Source organism: Cydia splendana, chromosome 26, assembly GCF_910591565.1.
Source record: "Cydia splendana chromosome 26, ilCydSple1.2, whole genome shotgun sequence".
Taxonomy (NCBI): domain Eukaryota; kingdom Metazoa; phylum Arthropoda; class Insecta; order Lepidoptera; family Tortricidae; genus Cydia; species Cydia splendana.
Window position 1 is genome coordinate 6,019,151 of NC_085985.1, and position 23,984 is coordinate 6,043,134.

Below are 23,984 nucleotides of genomic sequence, written 5' to 3' on the forward strand. Positions count from 1 at the left end.
GTAGAGGCTAATCCACCTTTTACAATTGCCATTCCCATTGTTGACTAGAAGTGGTCCCAGATAGTCGGTACCAACGTATGTGAATGGTGAGCTATAATTGACCCTCTCTTTCGGTAACGCAGGAGTTTCTGGTAGTTTATATGGCCCTCCGTCATGCTTCATACATTCGGAGCACTTCTTCAAAATCTTTTGAACTTGGCTTCTTCCTTGTGGTATCCAGTAAGTTTCCCTTATCTTGTCTAACGTGTGACTTACTCCAACATGCTTATTTTCTTGATGAGTCTTCATTATAATTTCGTTGGTGAAATCTGAATCTTTTGGTATAAGTATAGGGTAGCGTTTATCGAATGTCCAGTCTGCGTGTTTCATACGACCTTTACACCTTAGTAACTCATCTATGTCTTTAAATATGCCTAAATTCAAACTTAAACTAGTTACCTTTCCTTCTACCTCTAGAGGAAAGTATTCAGCTTGAATTTCTTTCAATTTTAGTAACTTATCTGGCATTTGATCATTGTCATGACTCGCTACTTCCCTTTCAGTTATACTGTCCTCCGTTTCCATCGGACTAACGTTGTGTATATCCGGATCAACTATTTCCATCAGTTCTTCGTCTTCTTGGATCCCAAGACCCTCCCCAATCAAGAGAGAACTGGTTGGTCCACCGCCTGAAGTTGTTGGCCACGTCTTCGGATCTTGAACTATAAATTGTGGACCACTCAGCCATTTCTCCCTGTCCTCTCTCGAGCAGGTGGGTCTGGTGCCGACGTCAGCTGGATTTAGCTCTGTTGGAAGGTATCTGATCTCCAGATCTTTATTTGTTTTGATCTCTTCTATCCGCCTGGCAACGAAGGGTGGCAATAGCTTGTCTGATTTGCACCATTCTATGACGATCTGGCTGTCAGTCCATAAGACTTGTCTTACTATCTTCTGCTGGAGAAACTTAAGAACGAACTTTATCAGTCTACTGCCAATCAGTACTCCTAAAAGTTCAAGACGAGGTATCTTGAGACTCTCCTGGTCCTTTATTGGTATCAGCCGAGATTTACCAATAATGAAGCTTTTCTCCGAGCCGCAGACTAAAAAGACTGATGCTGCATAAGCCTGTAGAGAGGCATCGGTGAAACAGTGTAGTTGGTAGCCTTTTCCCACTGGTGTCTTCATGTAGCATCTGTCCACCGACACCTTCCTAATGGCTTCTAAATTCTGTCGGATCTTGTTCCATTCTTCCGTTAGTTCGCTCGATAATGGTGAGTCCCATGACACTCCAGCTTTCCAAAGCTCTTGTAAAAATAGTTTAGATGATAGGGTATAGGGTACTGCATAACCACATGGGTCGTAGATTGATGCAATAGTCTTCAGTATTCCTCTCTTTGTGACAGCTTCTTCTTGTAAGTTAGGTTTCAACTGAAGAGTATCCTTTTTGATGTCCCATTCTAAGCCAAGTACCTTTACTTTATCTTCTTTACATGTATCAGAGACTTTCTTCATAAATTCCTTAGAATTTGAACTCCAATCTCTGAGTGACATTGAAATATCTTGAAAAGATCCTTTTAGATTTTTGTAGAGTTTCATCGCCTCATCCGTAGTGTCGGTACCCGAAACAAAGTTATCCACATATATGTCATTTGCTTTCTGTCTGACTTGCTGATCTTCTGCATTGGACAGGTGGTGCTTAATAGTCGCATTAAGCAAAAACGGTGATGAAATGACGCCAAATGGAACTCTACAAAACCTAAGGTATAGTAGGTTGTCTTGAGATACAGGGCCCGTAGCCAAATTACATTCGCTCCTTATCGATTCGATCTCTACGTTCGCGAGCGACTGGTCGATAATGTTTATAATAACCTAGCCAAGAGGTAATCTTTTTAGTTTTCGCTCATTCTATGCGCCAAGTCGGTAAAAATTAATTTTTGTCTGTGGTTCTCGTTCAAAACCGTCAAGAAACATCATCTGTCAGCTGTCAAGAGTGTCAAGTGAACAGCGAATCTAATTTTGGAGAAAATAATTGTTTTATCGGTAAGCAAATTAAATATGTTGGTATTTGTTTAACTTAGTTTATCACAATTTCGTGATAAAATAACTCTATATAGTGTAATATTTGAAGAGTGCGTTGTTAATTGCATATAATTTTGACATAAAGTTTAACAATTTCAGACAGCCGTCGTCCCCGCAGCCCCAACCAAGGCGGCGACGCAGCCAGAGCGGGCAAGAGCGGCTCCGCGGGCTCTTCTTCCACGCTGAGAAGTCCTCGCCAAGTTGGCACGTACAGTCAGAGCTGCCGCTGCAATGACGCCTTCATGGCAGTTACCAGTGCTAAGGACGTGCACTGCTGGCTTACTTGACCAGAAGAGACAATACTTTAAGCGTTAGTATTGATTCAAACCGTGAAGTGAAATTGTGGACAGGTTTGCCCGAATCAGTGCAACCTCAGTGAATTCATTTACTTCATAGACTTCAAACATTTTCGAAATTAACAAAAGTCAAGCAGACATTGAATACATAGATGTTATGCATTAGATTTATCTATTAAGATCGCCGAGGACAGGAACACTTGGAAAAGCATGGTACATCGCGCAGGAAACTCTTCAAACTAGACACGACCTTCAGCAATGAAGACGCCGACTAAGAAGATGCATTAGATAAAACTAATAAATCATATTGTTACTTAATATTATTTTTTTATTACTTACCTGTCTTTGATTTTTGTTTACTCAGTAATAGAAATACCTAAGTGAGTGAGGCGTTAAAAATGAATTAAACACATCTTTATTATTTATAGTCAATGGAAATTTGGGAAGGTAATCTCACCCGCTAAGCTACTGGCTGTTCATATTTAACCTTTTGTATGCTCCTGTCAAAAATTTGTAATTTATATATCAATCATAATTGAATAAAATAAAATAAATAAATAAATAAATATTGGGGACATCTTACACAGATCAACCTAGCCCCAAACTAACCAAAGCTTGTACTATGGGTGCTAGGCGACGATACACATACTTATATAGACAAATACAAACTTATATACATAGAAAACACCCATAACTCAGGAACAAATATTAGTGTTCATCACACAAATAAATGCCCTTACTGGGATTCGAACCCAGGACCATCGGCTTAGCAGGCAGGGTCACTACTCACTAGGCCAGACCGGTCGTTTTACAAAGACAACTTTTAAAAATTAATGCATTTTTTAAAGTTGAATATAGGTAAGTACATGGGAGCAGATCTGCTCCTAAGCATACCAAAAGTTAAGGTGGTAACCACCATAAATAAATGACACAATGATTGGGTTAAAAAGTTAATTTATTTTATTGAAAATCTATTAATGAAAGATGCAGCAGGTATTTTTTGCCAGCAGCATGAAATCAGTAGCCAAGCATTCTTTTCTTGTTTGTACATATATTATGTACAGTGTATTAAAATAGTAAGACAACACTCAATATATTTTTGTGGTTGTACATGTTACATAGTTTCTTCCCTTGACCCTGACTTTGGAGCACCATAAAGTATTGGTTCATATGCCAAGGCTGCAATGAATATCCAAGTCACCTGAAACAAAATGAATGCTTAGTTTTTCAACAAACTCTGTAACATTTGGTTATAATACTTATTCTCTACCAGTCATATGACAAAAAAAAACTAAATGTTTTGTGTAAGTACATGTTATGATTAATTTTATAGTGTGTAGGTACAGTCAGCTGCAGAGAAAAGGTACCACCACTACATAGAAGTTTGTATGCAGGGGTGGGACCTTTTCTCTGCAGCTGACTGTATCTGCGCCTGCCAAAAGAAGTCATATACAATGTTTCATAATATGAAAAAGTTTCATTAATATGGTTGATAATGTATATGTATGACAACAGCCCGTCTGGCCTAGTTGGTAGTGACTAGTGACCCTGCCGGTTAAGCTGATAATCCTGAGTTTGAATCCCCGGTAAGGAAATTTGTTTGTATAATGAGCACAGATATTTTGTACCTGAGTCATGGGTGTTGTCTATGTATTTAAGTATAGTTTGTCAAAGGACTGTCTCATTTCAAACAAAGACAGAGAGAATCATACTAGCTTTGTCATATACCAGTACTAGCACCCAAAAGATAAGTATGAGTATAGTTTTCCTGGTTCTTACTGACTGACAAATTGGTTTGACCATCTATATATAGTTATCTAAGTACCCTAAGTACCCACAACACAAGTCTTCTTGAGCTTACTGTAGAGTCCGACTAGAAATTGTAGAAATTAAAAAGTAGCAATACTGTAGTCTCATCCCTTTCAAATCAATTTAAGAAAATGGGATGACACTACAATATTGCTAGTTGTTAGTGACCTTGCCTATGAAGGTGATGGTTTTGCTTCCCGGGAAGGGCATTTATTTGTGTGAAGAACTTTTGTTCCCGAGTCTTTATCTATATTTGTAAAGCCTTTACCTATATACCTTTGCCTTTACACATTCAATTCACTTTCCTATTGAAAAACAAGTGCTTGCCATTGCGCATATGGGTACCAAATTTAATCTACACCGTTCATCGGTTTATATTTGATGACGTAACAGGAACACATTAGTTATTTTAGCATTAATAACATATTTTATATACTTATTAGTAGGTATAGTAGGGATAAGTTATTGACTCACTCTTACCTTTGTAGGGACATTGTTTCGTGTTGCATTTGTGGGTGCATAATCCATTTTTCCATGACACTGTCACTATAGATAGGTAGATATTCAGCGCCTCGGTCACATTGGATCCTTTGGGTGAAATGCTGCGTACGGCCCACAATCCTTTGATCGTAGCATACATGATAAGATCACCAGCTAAGGGCAGTCCTTTCCTAAGCAGTTTCAAGTTTCAATAGAGGCGATTTTTCAGACGGTGCCTGCGTCAAAGCGACACTTCCGCGTTGTTCGCCGCCCACAATAATGTTGAAGTATGCTTTTTATTACAAATTCTAATTTACAAACACTATTATTCGGTATTTTCTTGTGCTTCGGTAAGTTATCTGCAAGGGGATAGCTCGCGCTACATATCGACACCTAGGAGGCGATAACGCTTGTCAAAAGTGTCACTTGGCTAGACAATGTATGACAGATGTCGAATCCCGGTAACGAAAGTTTTGCGTTTCGTTACAACATTGCAACTTGGCTAACATTTTTGTATTCGTTAATATTTTTCGACAGACTCATCTACGGTACCTGTCATTCCCATACATTTTTTATCGATTCGTTAGCGATATCTTTTTTCGAAATGCGTTTTGGCTAGGCCCCCAGGTTTAGAGGTATCTTTGAGCCACAAGAATCTGGTTACATCACGATCCTTCTCGTGTAATGCCATCTGTAAAAACGCCTTTTCAATATCCGAGGTTAAACCTATCCTATGAGTTCTAAATTTTATAAGTAAGCCCGTGAGGTCTTCTAGCATGAGTGGTCCTCGGTACAAACATTCGTTCAGACTCTTGGTGTCCTTGCTACTTTTAGAGCTAGCATCATAGACTATTCTCATAGGTTTTCCTCGATGACGTACTCCATGGAAAGGTAGGTAGTGAATGACGTTACCTGTTGATGTTCTTGAAGAGGGTACAACTTCTATTATACCCTTATCTAATTGTTGTTTAAACGTATCGCTGTATGCTACCAACGTATCTTGATCCATACGCTTCAATAAGCTTGATAAACGACCAAAAGCCATTCCAAAATTATTAGGTAAATCCGGTGGATAAGTTATCCAAGGCCAGCTTACCGTGTAACGATTATTTAATTTTAAGGTTGTATCATTAAAATATTTGATGGCTTCTTCTTTTCTAGTTGCTCTTGGGGAATCACTAATACCTATGCATTCTAGTTCCCAAAGGCTCTTTATGTCTCCATTACAAAGAGGTGGATCTGGCTGATGAAGCTTCGTTTCAATGCAAGTCTGAGTGTAAGTCACTACGTACGACTCGTCTCTAAGCTGTGGTTCTGCTCTACCACTAATTATCCAACCAAGTGCAGAGTCGATTAGAAACAAATTGCTATCCAGTTGTACCCTTTTCTCGTAAGTTATGTTGCAGTAATATTCGTTTCCAACCAAGATCTGTACAGGTCCGCTCAGCGACCCGTCGTCCGCTAGTGTATATGACTCCGGTAAGTTCTTCATCTTGACATTAGGTATATAACCTCTGGAGATATGCTCTACGCAGTTAGCCTGTATTACTATGTTCTTGTTTGTTCTAGATAGTAGATGAAGAGTGACTATTGGGCTATGTATCTCTCTGGGAGGATCGTCGCCGAAGGTGAATACTACTAGATGACTCTCTTCTTCGACGGGAAGCTTTAGTTCCTTTGCAGTCCGGAATGTTACATAAGAGCGTTGGGAACCTGGATCTAAGAGAAGTCTATATTTAAATAGTTTGTTCTTATTATCTAGGGGGCTTGCATAAACTGTTGCCGTTTGGAGTGCAGTGATTCCCTCTTCTAGAACAGTCAGGACTGTTTCTTCTCCGTTGTATCCTTCTGAAAATTTGAAGGACATAATGCTCGATTATGCAGTACTTCACTATGGCAGCGAGCGCATTTTTTCTTACTCTTACAGTCTTTTGCCAAGTGATTCTGCTTGAAACAGATGAAGCATCGTCCTTCAAGTCGTTTCTTCCTTTCGGCTAAAGTAGATGCTTCAGGGCAGCTATCGTTATAATGGCCCCCTTTGCAAAATATACAATCCAATCCCTTCCTGACCTCTTGAGGACTTCGCTGAGTTTCTGTCTGATCCTTGCTTGAAGTTGAAGCTTGGTTTGGTCTGTTGCCTCTATTGCTATTTTTCTTGAAACCCTTAAACTTCTTCTGTACAGGTCGCTTATCGAAGTCTCTCTGCTGGTTTTGTTTACTCTGTTTACTGTGATGTAGTTGGGACTGACTTGCGTATCTCGCGCGTTTCGCATTCACATGAAGAATCCCGACCGTACTAGCTTCTGAGTCCAGAGGGCGTTTCCTACTCGATATCCTCTCCGCATCCTCCTTGGCAGTGATTATTTTGTCCATTTGGCTTCTCAGTTCTTGAATGGAATCATCCTTAACTTTAAGTTTTATCTCATATACTAGATCAGAAGGAAACTTCTCTAGTAGCATGAAGCGCAGGTGATTATGATTAATGTTCTCACCTAGTGATTCTAAAATCTTAAGGTTCCTTTCAATCTCGTTGAAAGTCCTTCTGCAATCATCCGCATTGCCTTTGGCCATCTTAATTTTATATAATGTGGCATAATGCGCATCTATGAGATGTGAAGTTTTCCCGAACCTTTCTTTCAGTATTGAAACCGCAATAGCATAGTTGATGCTAGTAGTCGCTAGACCGTCAATGGCTTTTTTGGCATCTCCCTTGACTGAAGTCTTAAGATATGAAAGCTTGTCCACTTCCGGCAGGTTCCTTGCATCGATGTTGCTTCTGAAGGCATCCCAAAATTCATACCACGCCAGTACATCCCCATTATACACCGGCAGCTGAAGCTTAGGAAGTCTGCACGAGGAGTTCGCTTCAGTCAGCTTCTCTGATGGTTTGCTTGATGTAGATATTTGGTCGATCTTCACCTTAAGTTCCGCTAAAGTCTCTTCTGCTTGAAGTTGAAGTCCACTTATCAAGCAGATTTCATCCGATGCGGGTGTCGAAGCCAGCCTAAAGTACTCCGTCAGATCTCCGTTAAGTCTTTTCAGTGATGCTTCTAATTTACCGTAGGTAATCTGAGCTTGCACTAAATTTTCTAAATTAACAGTAACCGGAATTACTTCTAAGTCTGTTGTGAGTTTGTCATTAATGAGCCTAAGCCTTGCTAAAAGAATGTCGTCCATTCTGGTATTTGTCTAGACCGTAGTCTTGTCTAAGCCTGTAACGCACAGAAACAAACCCGTTTAACTTTAATTCTCTAATAATTTGAACGGTCACACCAATAAAATAATTTAATATTTTAGGTTAATTAACCTTTAATAACTCCACTTATTATTTATTTTAATAATCTCAAAGTATTTAAATTTAAATCCAACTAAAGTTCTCTAAAATCCATTTAAGTTTGAAACTAAAGAAAGAAAGTTGAATTCTTTTTAATTTAAATTAATTAAAACCATTGAATTAATTATTAACCGATGTCTCTTTTATTTGAAGTTATTATGAAAGGAAGTAAAATAATAAATTTATGGTAGGCAACATAACATACACACTGACCTACAAATGTGTAATCTTTGTTTATCATTTATTTATAAATTACACCAGCCTAAGCCATGTCAAAATCAGTAAGTGACGTTGACGTTTATACACTGGTACCACAATACAAATTCTTCTGTCACTAACTTAAGCTCACTTGCAAATGATGAAAGTTAACGTTTTTATTTTGTTTATTTGTTTGGGTTATTTATTTATTAACCTTTTATTTCTACTTCACTTGTTTGATAGTTGATTATTTAAAAATTATTTAGTTTTATTTCACTCATTTGTTTGTTTAATTATTGGAACACTTCAACGAAACACTTATTTAATAAATCTAAAAACACATAAATGTCACCACAATATCCTGTAAAGAAGATGTTAGCTTATATATATACACAGCACAATTGCTATTTTTATGAACTGCAAACCCAATCAGAAAGGAAGCCAGTTGTATTTCTAAACTTCCAACAAGATGCATGATAAAATAAAAATATACCTATTTATATATCTTAAGAACCCTAGAAAATGTTCAAAAAGGTCTTTTATAACTTGTAAAAATATTAAAATCCGCCATGTACATCCGCTGCTCTAGAAGATTCTACTACGACTCTAAACTAAACCACACTAATACGAACCGTATTGGCATAATAATAGGGTCTATTTTCCTTTACCATATTTCACCTCGTCAATTCTAGAAAGTTAAAATATTTTAATAAAAGAACGTAATAGACCCGTATTTCCATTGTGATTCGCATAAATATCGAAAGAAACTTCGCTAAATTAGATGATTTTCCTTGTTTGGTTGGACGTCCAAAGTTAGTCCAAACTAAATAATCATGGCTGCCGTCCCACGCCGAAGCAAATGACGATCGCATTTTCTTGTTTTATTTAAGAATTCAGTCGTATTGCTGTAAAGTAGATGCTTAAAAACTTACCGAGAAATAGTCTTGTCCTGGTATTAAACAGTCTTATCCGGGGTTTTCGTCAATTCCGATGAAAATTTTTGTCTCGTCCGGTGTGGTTGACGGGGGCGAGTTCACTGTACCTATGAACGTAAATGAAGACATTTTTGATGATCCTACTTATTTACACGCTAAACACTTCGTCGGTGCACTTTATATTACAATATTTGTCTAAATTACCTGTGTAATTTAAGGAACCTTCCTGGGGAACTCGCAACTGTTCGGTGACCTTCCGCCAACAATTTAAAATGGTGGGACGAGTACTGTACAACTTTCAATGTTGCCAAAGTCAACATAAATTCCCCCAAAATTTCTATAAACTTTAAAACGAATTTCGGACTCTTATCGGTAATTTTCGCAATATTTATGTTTATTCCTTATAAATAGCCATACACTTGAATTTTTAAAACTAAATTTATAATTCTAAAGTAAAAAGAAAACATGCGAGGTAAATTATAGAGTGTATAAAACCGTCTTTACTACGCGCATATTTCCTATAAGATACTTATTAGGTTATTACGACTAGTATTTCTCTTCTTATTATATTCCTATAAATCAGCCAATCTTTCAACATGTTAACAGTTAATATGTCACAAAATTAAATAGATTACCTACTTATATCTAGAAACAGCTTGTTATAACTTAATTATCCAACCGTCTAATTGGAAAATCAGTTCTCGCATAAATTTTCCAAGTCGAATCCGTTTAGTAACCGATGTCTTCATCTTCTTTAGTTATCTTGATAATCCCGACAATCCGTACTCTTCCGTTGATTTTGTGGGTAATCTTCTTAGTGTAGCAACACCTACTCTCATCTTGCCGCCATTACTAGACACCTTGCGTAGCCTATTCTTGCTATTATGTTGGTAACTCGAAGACACTATTACACAATGGTATTTCTCTTAATAATAAATTAATAAATATCATACTTAATAGATACAGACAAATGCTGCAATATTTTTTACTTTTATCTCTCAATATTCTTCTTGATAATTTACAACTATACTCTAATTGTAAAATAAATCATAAATACAACCTCGACGGAAACGTAGTTGTCCTGTTTCCGGTCACCATATGCAATTTCTTCAAGTTGGTACTCCGTACATTCCGTACAGTTGATATTCCGCTTGTTACGCAAAATAAAAATATGACTTATTTACTCAAATTATCTTCAATTAATAAATACAAATGCCAGCCTCTTTATTTAAACGAGCCTAAATGAATGCCGAACCAGACTTCGTAAGAAAACACTTCAAACATATATTCGTAAAAAAGGATATCTCGCAGCTTCTGATACCAGTAGCGCCATCTATGATTTCTGTTAGTAAAGATGTCTGATTATATTGAAATGTATGCCTTGCATTCTTTATTTATATTATAAGCCTTAATTCCTTATCTACTGGATCCCAGCATCTCCACCATTGTGGCCACCTCTCCCCCAGCCACTTACGGTATACAAATAAGACCGTAAAAGGGGAAAGGCGGCCACTAATTATTATTGTTTGTGTGGTGTGGGGTGTAAGAGTAACAGAATGCTTGGCATACATACCTTCATCTCCCATGAAGGATTCTTTATCCTCGCTCTCTCTGATCCACTTCTCTTGGGCCAGAGGAGCCTCAGTCTGCTTCGCTTTACTTTATGGTGGCTGGTTGTTTGACCCCGAGATCTGTGGGTTTAATTGCTCATGAATATGGTATTCTCATACAACCATCACCTTCTATACATATAACTTATCTCTACAACAAAAGAGAACCATCTTACAAGGCCTGATGAAGGTTCTAAGGACCCCCCCCGCGGGGGGTCCGCCGACACATGGTCGGATAACCCGGACGCCTAACATCCGAGCCGAGGCAACTGCCGCACATCGACACGCCTCTAGCCGTGCAGCCGAAACCGCCACGGCTCTCGCACACTGGGGCGCATCTAGTCTACCCAGGTGGAGATGAAGGTTCTAAGGACCCCCCCCGCGGGGGGTCCGCCGACACATGGTCGGATAACCCGGACGCCTAACATCCGAGCCGAGGCAACTGCCGCACATCGACACGCCTCTAGCCGTGCAGCCGAAACCGCCACGGCTCTCGCACACTGGGGCGCATCTACTCTACCCAGGTGGAGACGAAAGCCTGGGGCACATCAAGTCATACCCAGACAGAGAAACCTAGTTTGCCTTACCTAAGATGGTCTCAGGAATAGCTTCCACGGCAGATCCCGCGGCAAGCTAACCTCATATGAACTTACTGCTCTTGGATAAAGGGGATCATTGCATAGAGAAACCATACCACCACTGTGAGCACCAAGTAACATAAGATACTTAGCTTTAGACGACTCAGGACAGCTGTGGGCTTCCTCACTGTATATTACACTTTTATGCACTCACACGCTTCGCGCCATACTGGTTTTTACCTTACAACTTGCCACGTTGGAATAACTTACCACAGTTCCACTCAGAGGGCGCTGTTCAGTGTTGCCGCTAGGAAATTTGTATTGTGACATTAGATATTCGTGCTTGTCACGACAACAAGTGCGCACCGAGGGTTCCTTACAAACTTTCAATTACCTCATGTGTATTAAACCGTGATTAGAATATGAAAAGAGAATATAATTAGGTACTACTTTCGCCTAGGAGCCGAACAAACGACGATTCGAAAGTATATTTCACCATTTTCCCCGAGGTATACTGGGTCAAACAGATCTTGTCAGTAGAAAAAGGCGGCAAATTTGAAAAATGTAGGCGCGAAAGGATATCGTCCCATAGAAAATTCGAATTTCGCGCCTTATTCTACTGACAAGATTTGCTTGACCCAGTATAGTTATTTTCACGGTTACTCTATTAGCCGTAACAGACTACCGCACCACACCAGGATAAAACTTGGCATATTACTCTAAACTTGGCCAACAAAGTAACCGGTAATGAAACAACACTATCAGCCAGCTGAAAAAAAACGTCGAGGGTTGCCAGGAGTACGATAATTATCGTAAATGTACGATAATTTTGGCTTTGGTTCGATGATGTACGATCCAATTACGTTGTACGATAATGTACGCAAAAGTATGATAAATTCGCCACTGGGGCTAGGACTATGCCACTCGAAATTTTAGTATTCAAAGAAATATGTGATACTTTCACTTACAGCTTGGCAAAAAAGAGTAGAAATTAAAAAGTGGCAACACTGTAGTGTCGTCCCTTTCAAATCAATACATATAAGAGAACGGGACGACACTACAGTGTTGCCACTTTTTAATTTCTACTCTTTTTTGCCAGGCTGTAGAAGTATGTAAAAATACCGTTTGGAACTATAAATATCACAAAAATTCTCATATTTATCCCAGTTAAACTTAATACTAACAAAGTTAGTGCTGGATTTTTTTTTATTCTTCGATATATGGTCAATTAGCGTCTACAAAAAAAGTAATAAAAGAAATACTTGTTATAATATCTGGTAGGAGAATGTGGGTTAAAACTGATTTATGTACAATGAAGATGTAAATTGTGTTTTCGTTAAATATATATTGGACTTTTTTGATCGACGTACGATCATTTTTGTCTGGCCAGCGAATCGTGTCACAAGCTATTTTTATAAATTCTTTATATGGCAACTTTTTTTCCTATCAAATAATCTGTCAGTTTCAAGCTGTCATTTAATTTCATAGTAATTTTATTGCCAGGTGCGGTTTTTATTGAAATTCCCGCGTTTTTTTTGTGCCACGATTCGCTGGCCATTCTCTACTCATAATTTTGATACGATAATTCACTATCGCTAATCTGGCAACAAGACCCTCGTCAATGTCAATAAAGTCATGTCATTTTGATTACGATCGGACATTCAACGAGATGACGCCATTGCTCGGTCGCTCCCCGATTTCGAGTTTTGGATCGATAACATCTCCCTGTTTGTCTTACGAGACCCAAGATTGAATAAGTGAACTTCTGTTGTGATTCTCAAGAAAATGGAGGAGTTGCACTCATGTAGCTGCTGCCTGGTGCGGCCGCCGGAGAAGGGGCTCAAAACGCTGTACAGACATCTTGGCAAAACAGAGATATATTACGACATGCTGAAAGACTGCTTCGATATTAATGTAAGTACTTAAGTAGAGATAGTAACTTTATCGATCTTGTTATTACTTGTCGTTACTGTTCAAATAATTATTTGGATAGTTTTGTTTAATGTGTTGACGCATAACAATGACACTTATAATATTTTCAAAACATGCTCCGCCCATACAAGTACGCGTACATGTTTAGTTGTGTCACTTAAATTCAAACTCGGGTAAATCCATTCGTTCACTCAGCAAATATCTACCCTATTACCGTCTCTTATTACTAAAATAGCATAAACCGACAGATGGATTTACCTGAATTTGAATTTTGTGTTGTAGTGACCGTGTATGTCTTGTTATCAGTAATGTTAAGTACAAAGAATTTCGTGCTTTGAGCTCCCTGATCCTATCTCTATCACGGGATAAGGTATAAAGGGTTACGGCCTAGCAGGGAGGATGTGGAAGGCATTCAAATACACATAGATGGTCTTCTGTATATTCTTTTCATAAACTTAAGCTAAATTACATTGATTATATTCCTACTACTAGCCTCAATGGCTGCCTGTTTAATAGGAATGCTGATCTGCAATTCCACACCCCGTTTCATCTGATAGCGAGATCAGATTCTAAATTCAAAAAATATGCATGACTAGCAAGTCACTGATAAAAAAGGCTGTAAAGATTGCAAACTTTTACATATCTCGCCTCCTCAGGTAGAGGCAGCTATCTCTCACAAGCCAACTACGCCCTAGCCTACTCTACTCTAACTACCGATTGGCCCTATCTAGGTCAACCCCTACAATTTTTCGTAACACCCCTTCGCTAGAGTTAGCCTTATACAAAGTAGCCAACATCTAAAACCAAAATTGAAATTAATTATACATGTCATTAATAACATTAACAGTACATATGGAGCTACTTAACACCCCAAGGTGGGATTAAGGACAATACATCCTATGTCAAAAATTTAAAGGGCCATGTATGTACTTTAAAATGTTGTACATTACACATGCAAAAAGGTAATTCGCAACTCATGTCAGTTTAAAACATTCCCTTCAGTTGTGTTTCGTTGTGAATTTCCTACTTTTTGCACTTGTATCCTAATGTACTATTGATTGTCAGTAAAATAATTTGGTCTCTCCCTTTGATAAAAGAGTTTTTGGTAGCAATGCCGTCAATAAGCCGAAAATCAATTCAACAAAATGATTTTATCTATCCCTCAATAAAAACAAGCAGTGTGTTTTGTTTCTAAATAACTTACCGTTTATTGTACTTTATGTGATGTTTATAACGACCCTATACTCGGTATCTTTAGGTATTTAAATAAAAATAACAAATAATTTGTACATTTTCGGGCAGTTATAACATTTATTGGTTAACCAACCAAATACAAAACCGCCTGGGTCAGTCACTGAACGACCTGACTTTAACCTACATTATTTGATCGTGTAATGTTTTCATCTACCGTCAACTGGCTTAAGGACCCATTTGAAGGTAGATTTTGTTTACTTTTATTTAAATATACAGACTTTAGATATGGTAAACTTTAAATTAAATGACCATAGTTAATTGTAACTTGCAGCTTGGCATGGGGAATGACGAGTGCGGGATTTGCGAGGTGTGCGTGGCGCGGCTGCGGGACGCGAACGACTTCAAGCAGCAAGTGCAGCGCAGCCAGGCCGAGTTGCGCGCGCGGCTCAAGGGAGTGCTCACTGCCAGTAAGCTATATGACATACTAGATTGAAGTGGACAGTTTTGAACTCGCATATCTAGGCCTATGGTAAATATCCATTACTCAATAACAAATGTTAATGAATTTTGTGATAAACACACATATAAATGATTTTACCGGGATTTGGGATTTTAAGCTTCATAGGTAGGGTCATTACCTAGCTAGGCTATTGAGGGTCGTGACATAACACTGTAGGTTCATATTTAACATAAACTAAACACACTTTCATTATTAAATTGCACAACGGGACTTAATCGCGTATTTAAGTTTTAAGATTTACCTCCGACGTTTCGAGGACGGCGTTGTCCCCGTGGTCTCGGAGAAGACTGGCTAAAGTTGACATCAACATCTTTTAGCCGCGCGAGTTTTCGAACTACCCGCACTTGGTCTTGTTTATCAGTCACACTTTCATTGTCGGGTAAAGCAATGATTAAACAAAACCATTTGCAATGGAATGGAGCATACTTGCTACGGCCCCAGGCTAGTAATAACAGAAATAAGATAAGGCTACGTACTTACACGGTTATGACGAATATAAGAGGCATGTAGGTGACAAAGGGGCATTCCAGAAAAGTTTCGGGTGTGACACTATTTAACATTTGATAAAGCTAAGAAGCCGCTATTTGGCATGATAACGATTGATAACTTAAGGGGCCCACTGATTACCAGTCTGCCGGATGATATCGGCCTGTCAGTTAAAAGCAAAATTTGACAGCTCCAAACAACTGACAGGCGATATCGTCCGGCGAACTGGAAATCTGTGGTCCCCTTTACCTTTCAAATACAGATTTCAGCAGGTTATTAAATTAGCTTATTAAAGTAGCTGCCATACGCGTCGCATCCGCGACAAGGTAAACCTTTTTGAGGAATGCCCCCAAGGCGCTTCTATTTTTTTAAATTTGTTGTGACGTGTTTTTACAGATGAACATTTTCTACACATTTATATCTTTTTTTTTTTTTTTTATTTATTGAACAATAAGCTAATTAGAGTACATTATTATTACAAGACCCATCGTGGGCAAAACCTTGAGGAGGTTTGTATGCCGATGGGGAGTTCGAGAAAATAACATGACAATATACATATCTATCTTATACTAATTAAGATTCTTAATATATGTAACTAAAGTCGTTAGATTGTAACAAGTGCGTCTTAATTACTTTTTTTATATTTTTCCCGTTTACATATTTTACTCTAGTATCTTCTGGCAAATCATTTAATATTTTAGGCAATATATATGTATACAATCTAGTGCCATAAATGTTCTTATATTTGGGTAAACAATATTTGTTTTGGCTCTGTAAACTTCTTAGTTTTGTACATCTTATATATTCTTTTAGTTTAGTAACATGGTGATATTCACTGATTTAAACTTTCACGATCTTAAAACTTAAATACGCGATTAAGTCCCGTTGTGCAGTTTGATAATGGTGATATTCTTCAGTTAGTATGGCTAGTTTACATTTATTTTGAACTGGGAGTATATTACAGTATTTGAAAAGTTGTGCGTAGTCGGTTTCGTGTTTCTTTTTTATATGCTTAGGTACAATTGTCTTCAGTAGTCTTATCTGTAGGTTATATATTTTTTCTATATATGTTTTAAAGGTTCTACCATATGTACTTAGAGCGTAACCGATCACAGAGTCAGCCAGGGCTAAGTACAGCATACGCAAGGTTTTGTACGGTAATTTGTACCTTAGGGTTGACATTTTACTTAGAATTGCTCTTAATTTATCGCACACATAATTAATATGAGGTCCCCAGTTGAATCTATGGTCGATTATGAGCCCAAGATACATGTGTTCTGTGACTACTTCGATTTTATCACAGTTACACTTTGTGATATTATATTGGTGCAAGCAGCTATGTTGGTGTGCAAACACAGTAATGTCATGAGTGGTTTTATTGTGAGCCGAACGAATATGCATTATTTTCGTCTTTTGCGCGTTAATTACTAAACCGACGTCGTGCGCCCATTTGCAAAGGGTGTTGAAGTTAGATTGCATTGTGCGCTCGGCGGCCGCTATATGTCGCGGTCGGCTGTGATAATGCATGTGTCGTCCGCGAACTGATAGACAGAGCCCTCGGTTATTATGTTGCACATATCATTAACATACAGCAAGTACTCAGTTGGGCCGATTATGGATCCTTGTGCCGTGCCTTTTTCGGTTTTTATTTCGTCACTGTATGTGTTGTTTATCTTTACTCGTGTGTGTCTATTTTTGTGATAGTTTTTCAGCAAGTTAACTAAAGGGCCCTGTATACCACTCTGCTCTAGTTTGCAATACAACGTTTCATAATCTAACATTTCAAAAGCTTTGCTAAAATCAATGAAAACAACGAGCACATGCCTTTTTTCATGCATGTGCTCGTTGATTTCATTGTTAAAGTCACAAAGTAGCTGAGAGGTACTTCGGTTTTTTTGAAAACCGTATTGTTTACTGTTTATTATATTGTTTTGATTCAAAAAGTTACTGATTTCGTTACCGAGGTATCTCTCAACTATCTTATCGATACACGACAATATAGTAATAGGTCTATAGTTGTTATAGTCTTTATGCGCTCCTTTTTTGTAAATAGGGCGTATTATACCAGTTTTGAGTTGTTCGGGGTATACAGATGTGGCAAGGCAGGTATTAATTAAGTGAGTAAGAATTGGTGCAATGTTAAGACAATTTTTTTTAATGTCTATGACTCGAATTTTATCAAACCCCGGGCTTTTTCTATCATTTAAACTTTTGATTATTTTAGAAATATTGTCACATGTCGCTTTTTTAACCCTCATTGCCACATCTGCGGCCCCGGCAAACCCCGTATGGTAATCTTAAATCATTTTTGAAGATTTTTTTTTCTGGTTGGTTGGTTCCGTAACTGAACGTAACTGCTCAGTCTGGCATAACCTACGATTTTTTGTTGTCAAGTTTTGTTTTACAAAGGAAGTAGCTAGGGTAAGGAAGTATAAGGCGTCAATAACTGGCCACCCTTCAATAACTAGGCACCATGTACTAAAATGAATTATGTTAATAGGTGAATAGAATTTATTTTTAGTATAAGGTGGCCAGTAATTGACGACTTACTTTTTAGATAATATTATATGTATGCCTGCAAAGTTCATTCACGTACTTTAAGCTCGTGGGACCGGTGGGGTGAGTGGGTGTGGGATGTGACCGGTTTCAGAACGGAAATAATCCCGATATGGGACCTGGGATATTTTAAGATAACCTATTAACAATAGTTATTTGTACAACAAGAGATCAAAGTTTGATATTTCTTCGAGTGCTTATTTTGAGTCCCGTGCAAGCGAAAGATTCTATAATAGATTCACGAGCGTAGCGAGTGAATCTAATTTAGAATCTTGAGCGTAGTATGGGATTCAAAAGCGCACGAGATGTAAATAACTTTGATCTCGTGTAGTACACAAAATTTTTCACCCTAAGCAGTGAGAACATACCTAGAGGGACAGAGATAATAGAACCCAAGTATATCGAACTTGTATTAGACCCCGCATGTTGAAATGACTATAAAGATCACTTGAATGTCATTTTGTCTCACTCAGTGAGCAAAATCGCATTTTGCTCACTTAGTGAGACACAATCAGTGAGCAAAATGCGATTTTGTACACTGAGTGAGACAAAATGACTCAGTGAGCAAAATCGCATTTTGCTCACTGTTTTTAAGAAGCAAAGTACCCTTGTTCGAGCTGCTGAGGTGAAAAATAGATTTTAACGCCACGCTACTATTTAGTAGTGTTCGACCGAAGTTACGGGTTTGCCAGCCTTTGAGATGGGAGTTTGCTCTTTTCTTGGAGGTTTGAAGGTCGTATCGGTCCGGAAATACCGCAGTTATGGATGTTATCTGTACCTATTTCTTTTTCATTTATTTATTTCAATCAATCAGCACTAACAGCTAAACCGCTACGTGCTATGTATTTATCTATATAAGAAATAAGTATGTATAGTTTGGCAAGCCATTTCAGTCAGTAGAAAAAGGCGGCAAATTTATAAAATGTCGGCGCGAAGGGTTGTCCTTTCATACAAAATTAGAATTTCGCGCCTTTTCTACTGATAAATTGGGTTTGCCGAAATTTATCATCGCCTAGTACCCATAACATAAGCTTTGCTTAATTTAGGGCTAGGTCCAACTGTGTAAGATAGTCCCCAAATGTTCATATAAAAAAAAAATCATTTATTTCAGATTAAAGGTCCATAAGTACATGGTTAGTGAACATTAAAATCTTATTACTAGTGTTAGTATGACATAAAATATAGACTAACTAAAACTAAAAACTAGACGATGACTGCATGCAGTCTCTGCCAACGGCTGAGCATGGGGCCGTTTTCGCGCTCCATAAACACGCTCAGAGTGCTGTTGGGGCTGCCAACATTACATACATACATTACATATATTTACAGTCCTTCACTGTAGAATGAAATGAAATAGACCACAACGTGAACTATTTTTTTCCTGCAGGTAACAAGATGAAAATCAAGTTCGAGAGAGCTGCTGGAGAGGAAACCATTATACGTGAGTATATTAGTTGTAAAATTAAAGATTCAAAATATAAAGAAAATGGAAAACTTATTGATATACAGTGTTTCTTTTAACTCCATTAATTTCAAGGGTGCATTGCGGAACTTTAATTGAGTTTACTTTCTCAAAGACACCAGTATTCTAATTGACTCCATTTTGAAGATAATCAATAATTTATTTACAGTGTGTACACTTGCCTTAGGGCATGTTTCCACATTGCTTTAGTGTTTAGTACGAGTGTATACATTTGCTACTAAACACAAAGTATGTATGTACTATCTCGGACGATCAATGTTCGAAATGACAAATATGTATGCCATCCTAAATGTACTTAGCCATACCCCAAAGTTAGCTGAATTCAATAAAAACACCGTGTATACTCAAGTTACACATGTACAGTGGAACCTGGATAATTGCAATCTCAAGGGACCGGCCATTTTTTGTCAATTAACCAGGTTTTTCATTTAAGCAGGTCGTGTCAATTAACGAGGTTCAAGAAATCGTTGTGTCAATTATAGAGGTTTTCATTAATAGAGGTTGCGTTCTGACAAATTTCTTTTATGGAGGTGCAAATAACCATTGAAAGTAGATTTACACGCTTAAATTCTGGGTTTCTGTTCTATATATTGCTTCTGTCTATACTTGTACTTTTGCACTACATTAATTACTACTTTATTATCTTATTAATCATTTGGGTTTAAAAATTCCCTTGAATTGTAGAAGAAAGTCTTATTAGAATGTAAAAAGCATACTTTGTTTTTGATTAAATCAAAACTATTTCACCTACTACAGGCTGTGATAGATACCCAATAAAGAAATTGAATTCTGGATGAAGATATAAATAAAATGATCATTGCTATTAAAATATTGTTTCTGCTGTCTACAACTACATTATTTCAATTACAGAGGTAATAAGTAAGACTCGTTTCAATAATAGAGGTAAAAAGAAAAGCAAAAATAACGGATTTTTTTAGCACAGTGTCAATTATAGAGGTCTTAGTTGCGATGTGGTCAATTACAGAGGCAAAATTACGAAAAGCACTAAAATCTAAATTGCAATTATAGAGGTTCCAAACTTTCAATTATAGAGGCCTTTTGGTCTCAAGGGACCGGGACCGGACTTTTGGTTGCAATTATTGAGGTTTTCCATTTATCCAGGTGCCAATTAACCAGGTTTCACTGTATTTACTTAAAATTGAATTGTTCTTATAAAACCTTGAATAAAACCTTGTTTTCTGCAGCGGACATCAAGCTAGAGAGGTCTGAAGTGGAGATGGCTGACGGCGAAGTCGTATCAGGTGTGTACTTTATTAAATACAGATATAGTGCATAATTGTTTTCCATCGTATATTCTCGGAAACGTTCGTATTTGTCATGCTACTTCAGTCAACCTCAGTACTTTTTGTACCGAGACTGGCTGAAATAGCAAGACACGTTCGTACGCTTACGTCAAAATACGATGGAAAATAATTATGCACAACATCTGTAAGCTTCTTTCTCGATCCGTTCGAAATTAAAAATCTGCTCCAGGGTAAGTTTTAGAGTAAACTCTGGGTGATTTTGAGGTCGTAATCCTGAATGTCTTAAATGTATTGAGATGGTCATACTGAACAACTTCGAGCAACACTGGCTTTCGACACGTCGGAAGGGAGGAGCCCAAGCGACCTCTTGCCGTACAAATCGTTCTGCCACTTTTTGTGGGGGGAAACGTGCACACAGTCGCATTTCTTACTCACTACATGCAAAATCCAATCTGTAATGACGATACAGATAGATAGAAAATGACACACGTCAAAGACAAATCTTGCACACTTCGACCTCTTTTTGTGTACGGATGAGTCACGACCTCACGACACGCACCGCGCTGGTGCTTCGGCAGAGGAGAAATAGTGCGAATAGCGACTCCCTTCCCGGTGTTGCTCGAAGCTGAACAAGGTTTCCCATGGGACCGATATGTTTATTGTTATTGTTTCAGTGGCGATATACGGAGGACCATCAGGGCCTTCAGCGCAACCCGTTACTACAGCGTCCAACCACGTCACTTTTATGCTAGAACCAACTCTTACCGACCTCGACGACTCCAAGTCGGCCCCTTCGACCGACCGCAGTAAGCTCTACGAATGTGACATTTGCCGCAGAAGGTTCCAGAACCCATGTGCGAAAAGAAAACTCATGATCCATCGCCGCTCCCACACTGGAGAGAGACCGTACTCGTGCGACGTATGCGACAAAAAATTCGTACAAAAGAGCCACTTAAACACTCATTACGCACAACACATGGGAAAGTTCAAATTTTCCTGCGAATTTTGTGAAATGAGATTTACCCAAAGGAGTCCTTGGGTTGTGCACATGCGGATTCACACTGGTGAAAGACCGTACTCTTGTGAAATATGTAATAAAACATTTAGACTTAAGTGCAACTTAAATGTTCATCAAAAAAGTCATTTTAGATATGATCCCAAAAGCGTAGAGCCAGGTGAAATAACAGAATGCAAAAAAGAGCTTTCAGAAGAATCGAAAAATCAAGTACCTACAGATAAAATAGATTTCACATGTCATATATGCAAAAAGCAATTTTCAGAAGAAAAATACTTAAACACTCATTTGAAACATCACACTGGAGACTATACATTCACTTGTGAAGTTTGCGATAAGAAATTCAAGACGCAGTCTGCATTAGATAGTCATAAGTTCGATCATAAGGGGGGAAAACCATTTAAATGTGAAGAATGTGGAAAAGAGTTTGTATCAAGAAGTGCTTTCGGCCTTCATTTAAGAATTCACACCGGGGATTTTAGATACCCGTGCGATGTATGTAATAAACAATTCATACAAAAAGCTGGTTTGATTCAGCATATGCGTGTACACACGGGTGAAAAACCTTACACCTGTGAGATATGCCAAAAGAAGTTCCCATATAGATGTAGCTTTAAGAAACATTTATTAGTCAAACACAACAAGGTTATGGATAAAAAGTTTTCTTGCGATATTTGTGGGAAACTATTTTCGCTGCAGGGGACTTTAGCTAGACATATGGACAAACACGCTGAAAACGAAATGAAAGGTGACGTTCCAGGAGAAGCCAAAGAATGCAAAAAAGAGTTTTCAGAAAAATCGAAAAAGCAAACGTACGATTGTGATATATGTAATAAACAATTCAAAAGCAAAGATTATTTGATTGAACATATGCGAACACACACCGGTGAAAAGCCTTATACCTGTGAATTATGCCAAAGGAAGTTCAGATTTAAAGGTAGTTTTAAAAAACATTTATTTGAAAAACACAACATTGCTGACAAACCATTTTGTTGCGATATTTGTGGCAAACTATTCGCACTACGAGGGCCATTAACTAAACACATTAAGAAACATGTTCAGAAAGAAAAGCAGGATAAAACGCAAAAGGAAGAACCAAAGGATTTTATGTGTGAAATATGTAGCAAACGATTTTCAACAAAAGGTATATTAAAAAATCATAGAATAACACATTCTGAAGAAAGACCTTTTGAGTGCGAAATTTGCCACAAGACATTCCGAAAGAAGAGACATTTACAGGACCACAAGATGGTGCACGAGGACTTTAAACAACACTCGTGTGAAGTATGCGGACAACAATTCAGGCATAAATCTGCCTTAACAGTTCATATACAAAGACTTCACACACAAAGTAAGCCACATGCATGCGACGTTTGCAAAAGGCCGTTTTCGGTCCTTGCCGAATTAAAAACGCATTATCGGGTGCACACTGGTGAGAGGCCATATGCTTGTGAAATATGCTATAAGAAATTTCCACGGCACGACGCGGTTAAAAGACATCTTGTACGAGTTCACCATGAGAAGCCTACCAAATTCATTAAATTAAAAGAATTTAATAATCCTTACTGAAGTTATGGAATAATCTTGTGCTCCCACTTGTGAAGAACTATTTAATGTTAACTTAATCTTTGTAGAAAGCCACATTCAGATGGGATAATAGTAACCCTGAAGCAAGATAAATAATTGTAGGGAAAATAAACAGTTAGAGACACTAATAATTTAATAAAAAGATGATAATAAAAATAAAACAAATGCATACGTAAAACTAACTTAAAAGTACGTATAAAGTCTTTCTTCATACGATTTATAGCACAATAAACAATGTTTCTCTTACCTTATCTGACCTTATCCTTACTGCGCAGTTAGTCCTCCTAATGTAGAAATAATTTAACATGTATAGTTAGATAAATAGTATAAACACTAACCTTGCGTAGCTTAGAACGGACAATATATTCTATTTTATATGTCTTAAAGATTTTTTTTTTTAAGAATTAGACTAATATTTCAAAGATTTTTATTATTTAAAAGTGCTAGTTCTAAGTCGTTAAACGGCCCATAGAACATGGCCTGTTACTATTATCCCTCAATCAAATATTATATTATCAATTGTTATTGGCTGCTATTTAACTGATCACCAGATTTAGTAAAATTTAATACCAAAAAAATCTATTTTACCACCCTAAAATCATGAATGATCACCAAAATTATAACACCATTTTAATGTGAAATGATTAC

The 23,984-nt window shown here is 37.7% G+C and overlaps 3 protein-coding genes across 3 annotated transcripts in view; 1 reads left to right on the top strand and 2 right to left on the bottom strand.

The window, feature by feature from the left end:
• The window catches only part of LOC134803061 (zinc finger protein 62-like), a 125,911-nt gene that overhangs the window by 82,802 nt on the left and 19,125 nt on the right, over positions 1–23,984 (bottom strand). The window lies entirely within an intron of this gene.
• Positions 5,315–9,213, bottom strand: LOC134803123 (uncharacterized). The gene is made up of 2 exons (XM_063775831.1): positions 9,108–9,213; positions 5,315–7,855 (listed from the first exon to the last, which is right to left on the bottom strand). Exon 2 carries the CDS (start codon positions 7,818–7,820, stop codon positions 6,462–6,464), a length of 1,359 nt encoding a protein of 452 aa, XP_063631901.1. The 5' UTR covers positions 7,821–7,855; positions 9,108–9,213; the 3' UTR covers positions 5,315–6,461.
• Positions 12,944–23,855, top strand: LOC134803254 (zinc finger protein 260-like). The gene is made up of 5 exons (XM_063775987.1): positions 12,944–13,212; positions 14,756–14,891; positions 19,374–19,427; positions 20,675–20,731; positions 21,409–23,855. The coding sequence occupies exons 1-5, from the start codon at positions 13,084–13,086 to the stop codon at positions 23,316–23,318; spliced, it is 2,286 nt and encodes a 761-aa protein (XP_063632057.1). The 5' UTR covers positions 12,944–13,083; the 3' UTR covers positions 23,319–23,855.

Bases quoted from the DNA above. Each gene is read 5' to 3' on its own strand.
- LOC134803123 (XM_063775831.1), bottom strand. From the start codon at position 7,820: ATGGACGACATTCTTTTAGCAAGGCTTAGGCTCATTAATGACAAACTC.
- LOC134803254 (XM_063775987.1), top strand. From the start codon at position 13,084: ATGGAGGAGTTGCACTCATGTAGCTGCTGCCTGGTGCGGCCGCCGGAG. The intron at 13,213-14,755 runs GTAAGTACTTAA...TGTAACTTGCAG, and splicing joins AAGACTGCTTCGATATTAAT to CTTGGCATGGGGAATGACGA. The intron at 19,428-20,674 runs GTGAGTATATTA...TGTTTTCTGCAG, and splicing joins TGGAGAGGAAACCATTATAC to CGGACATCAAGCTAGAGAGG.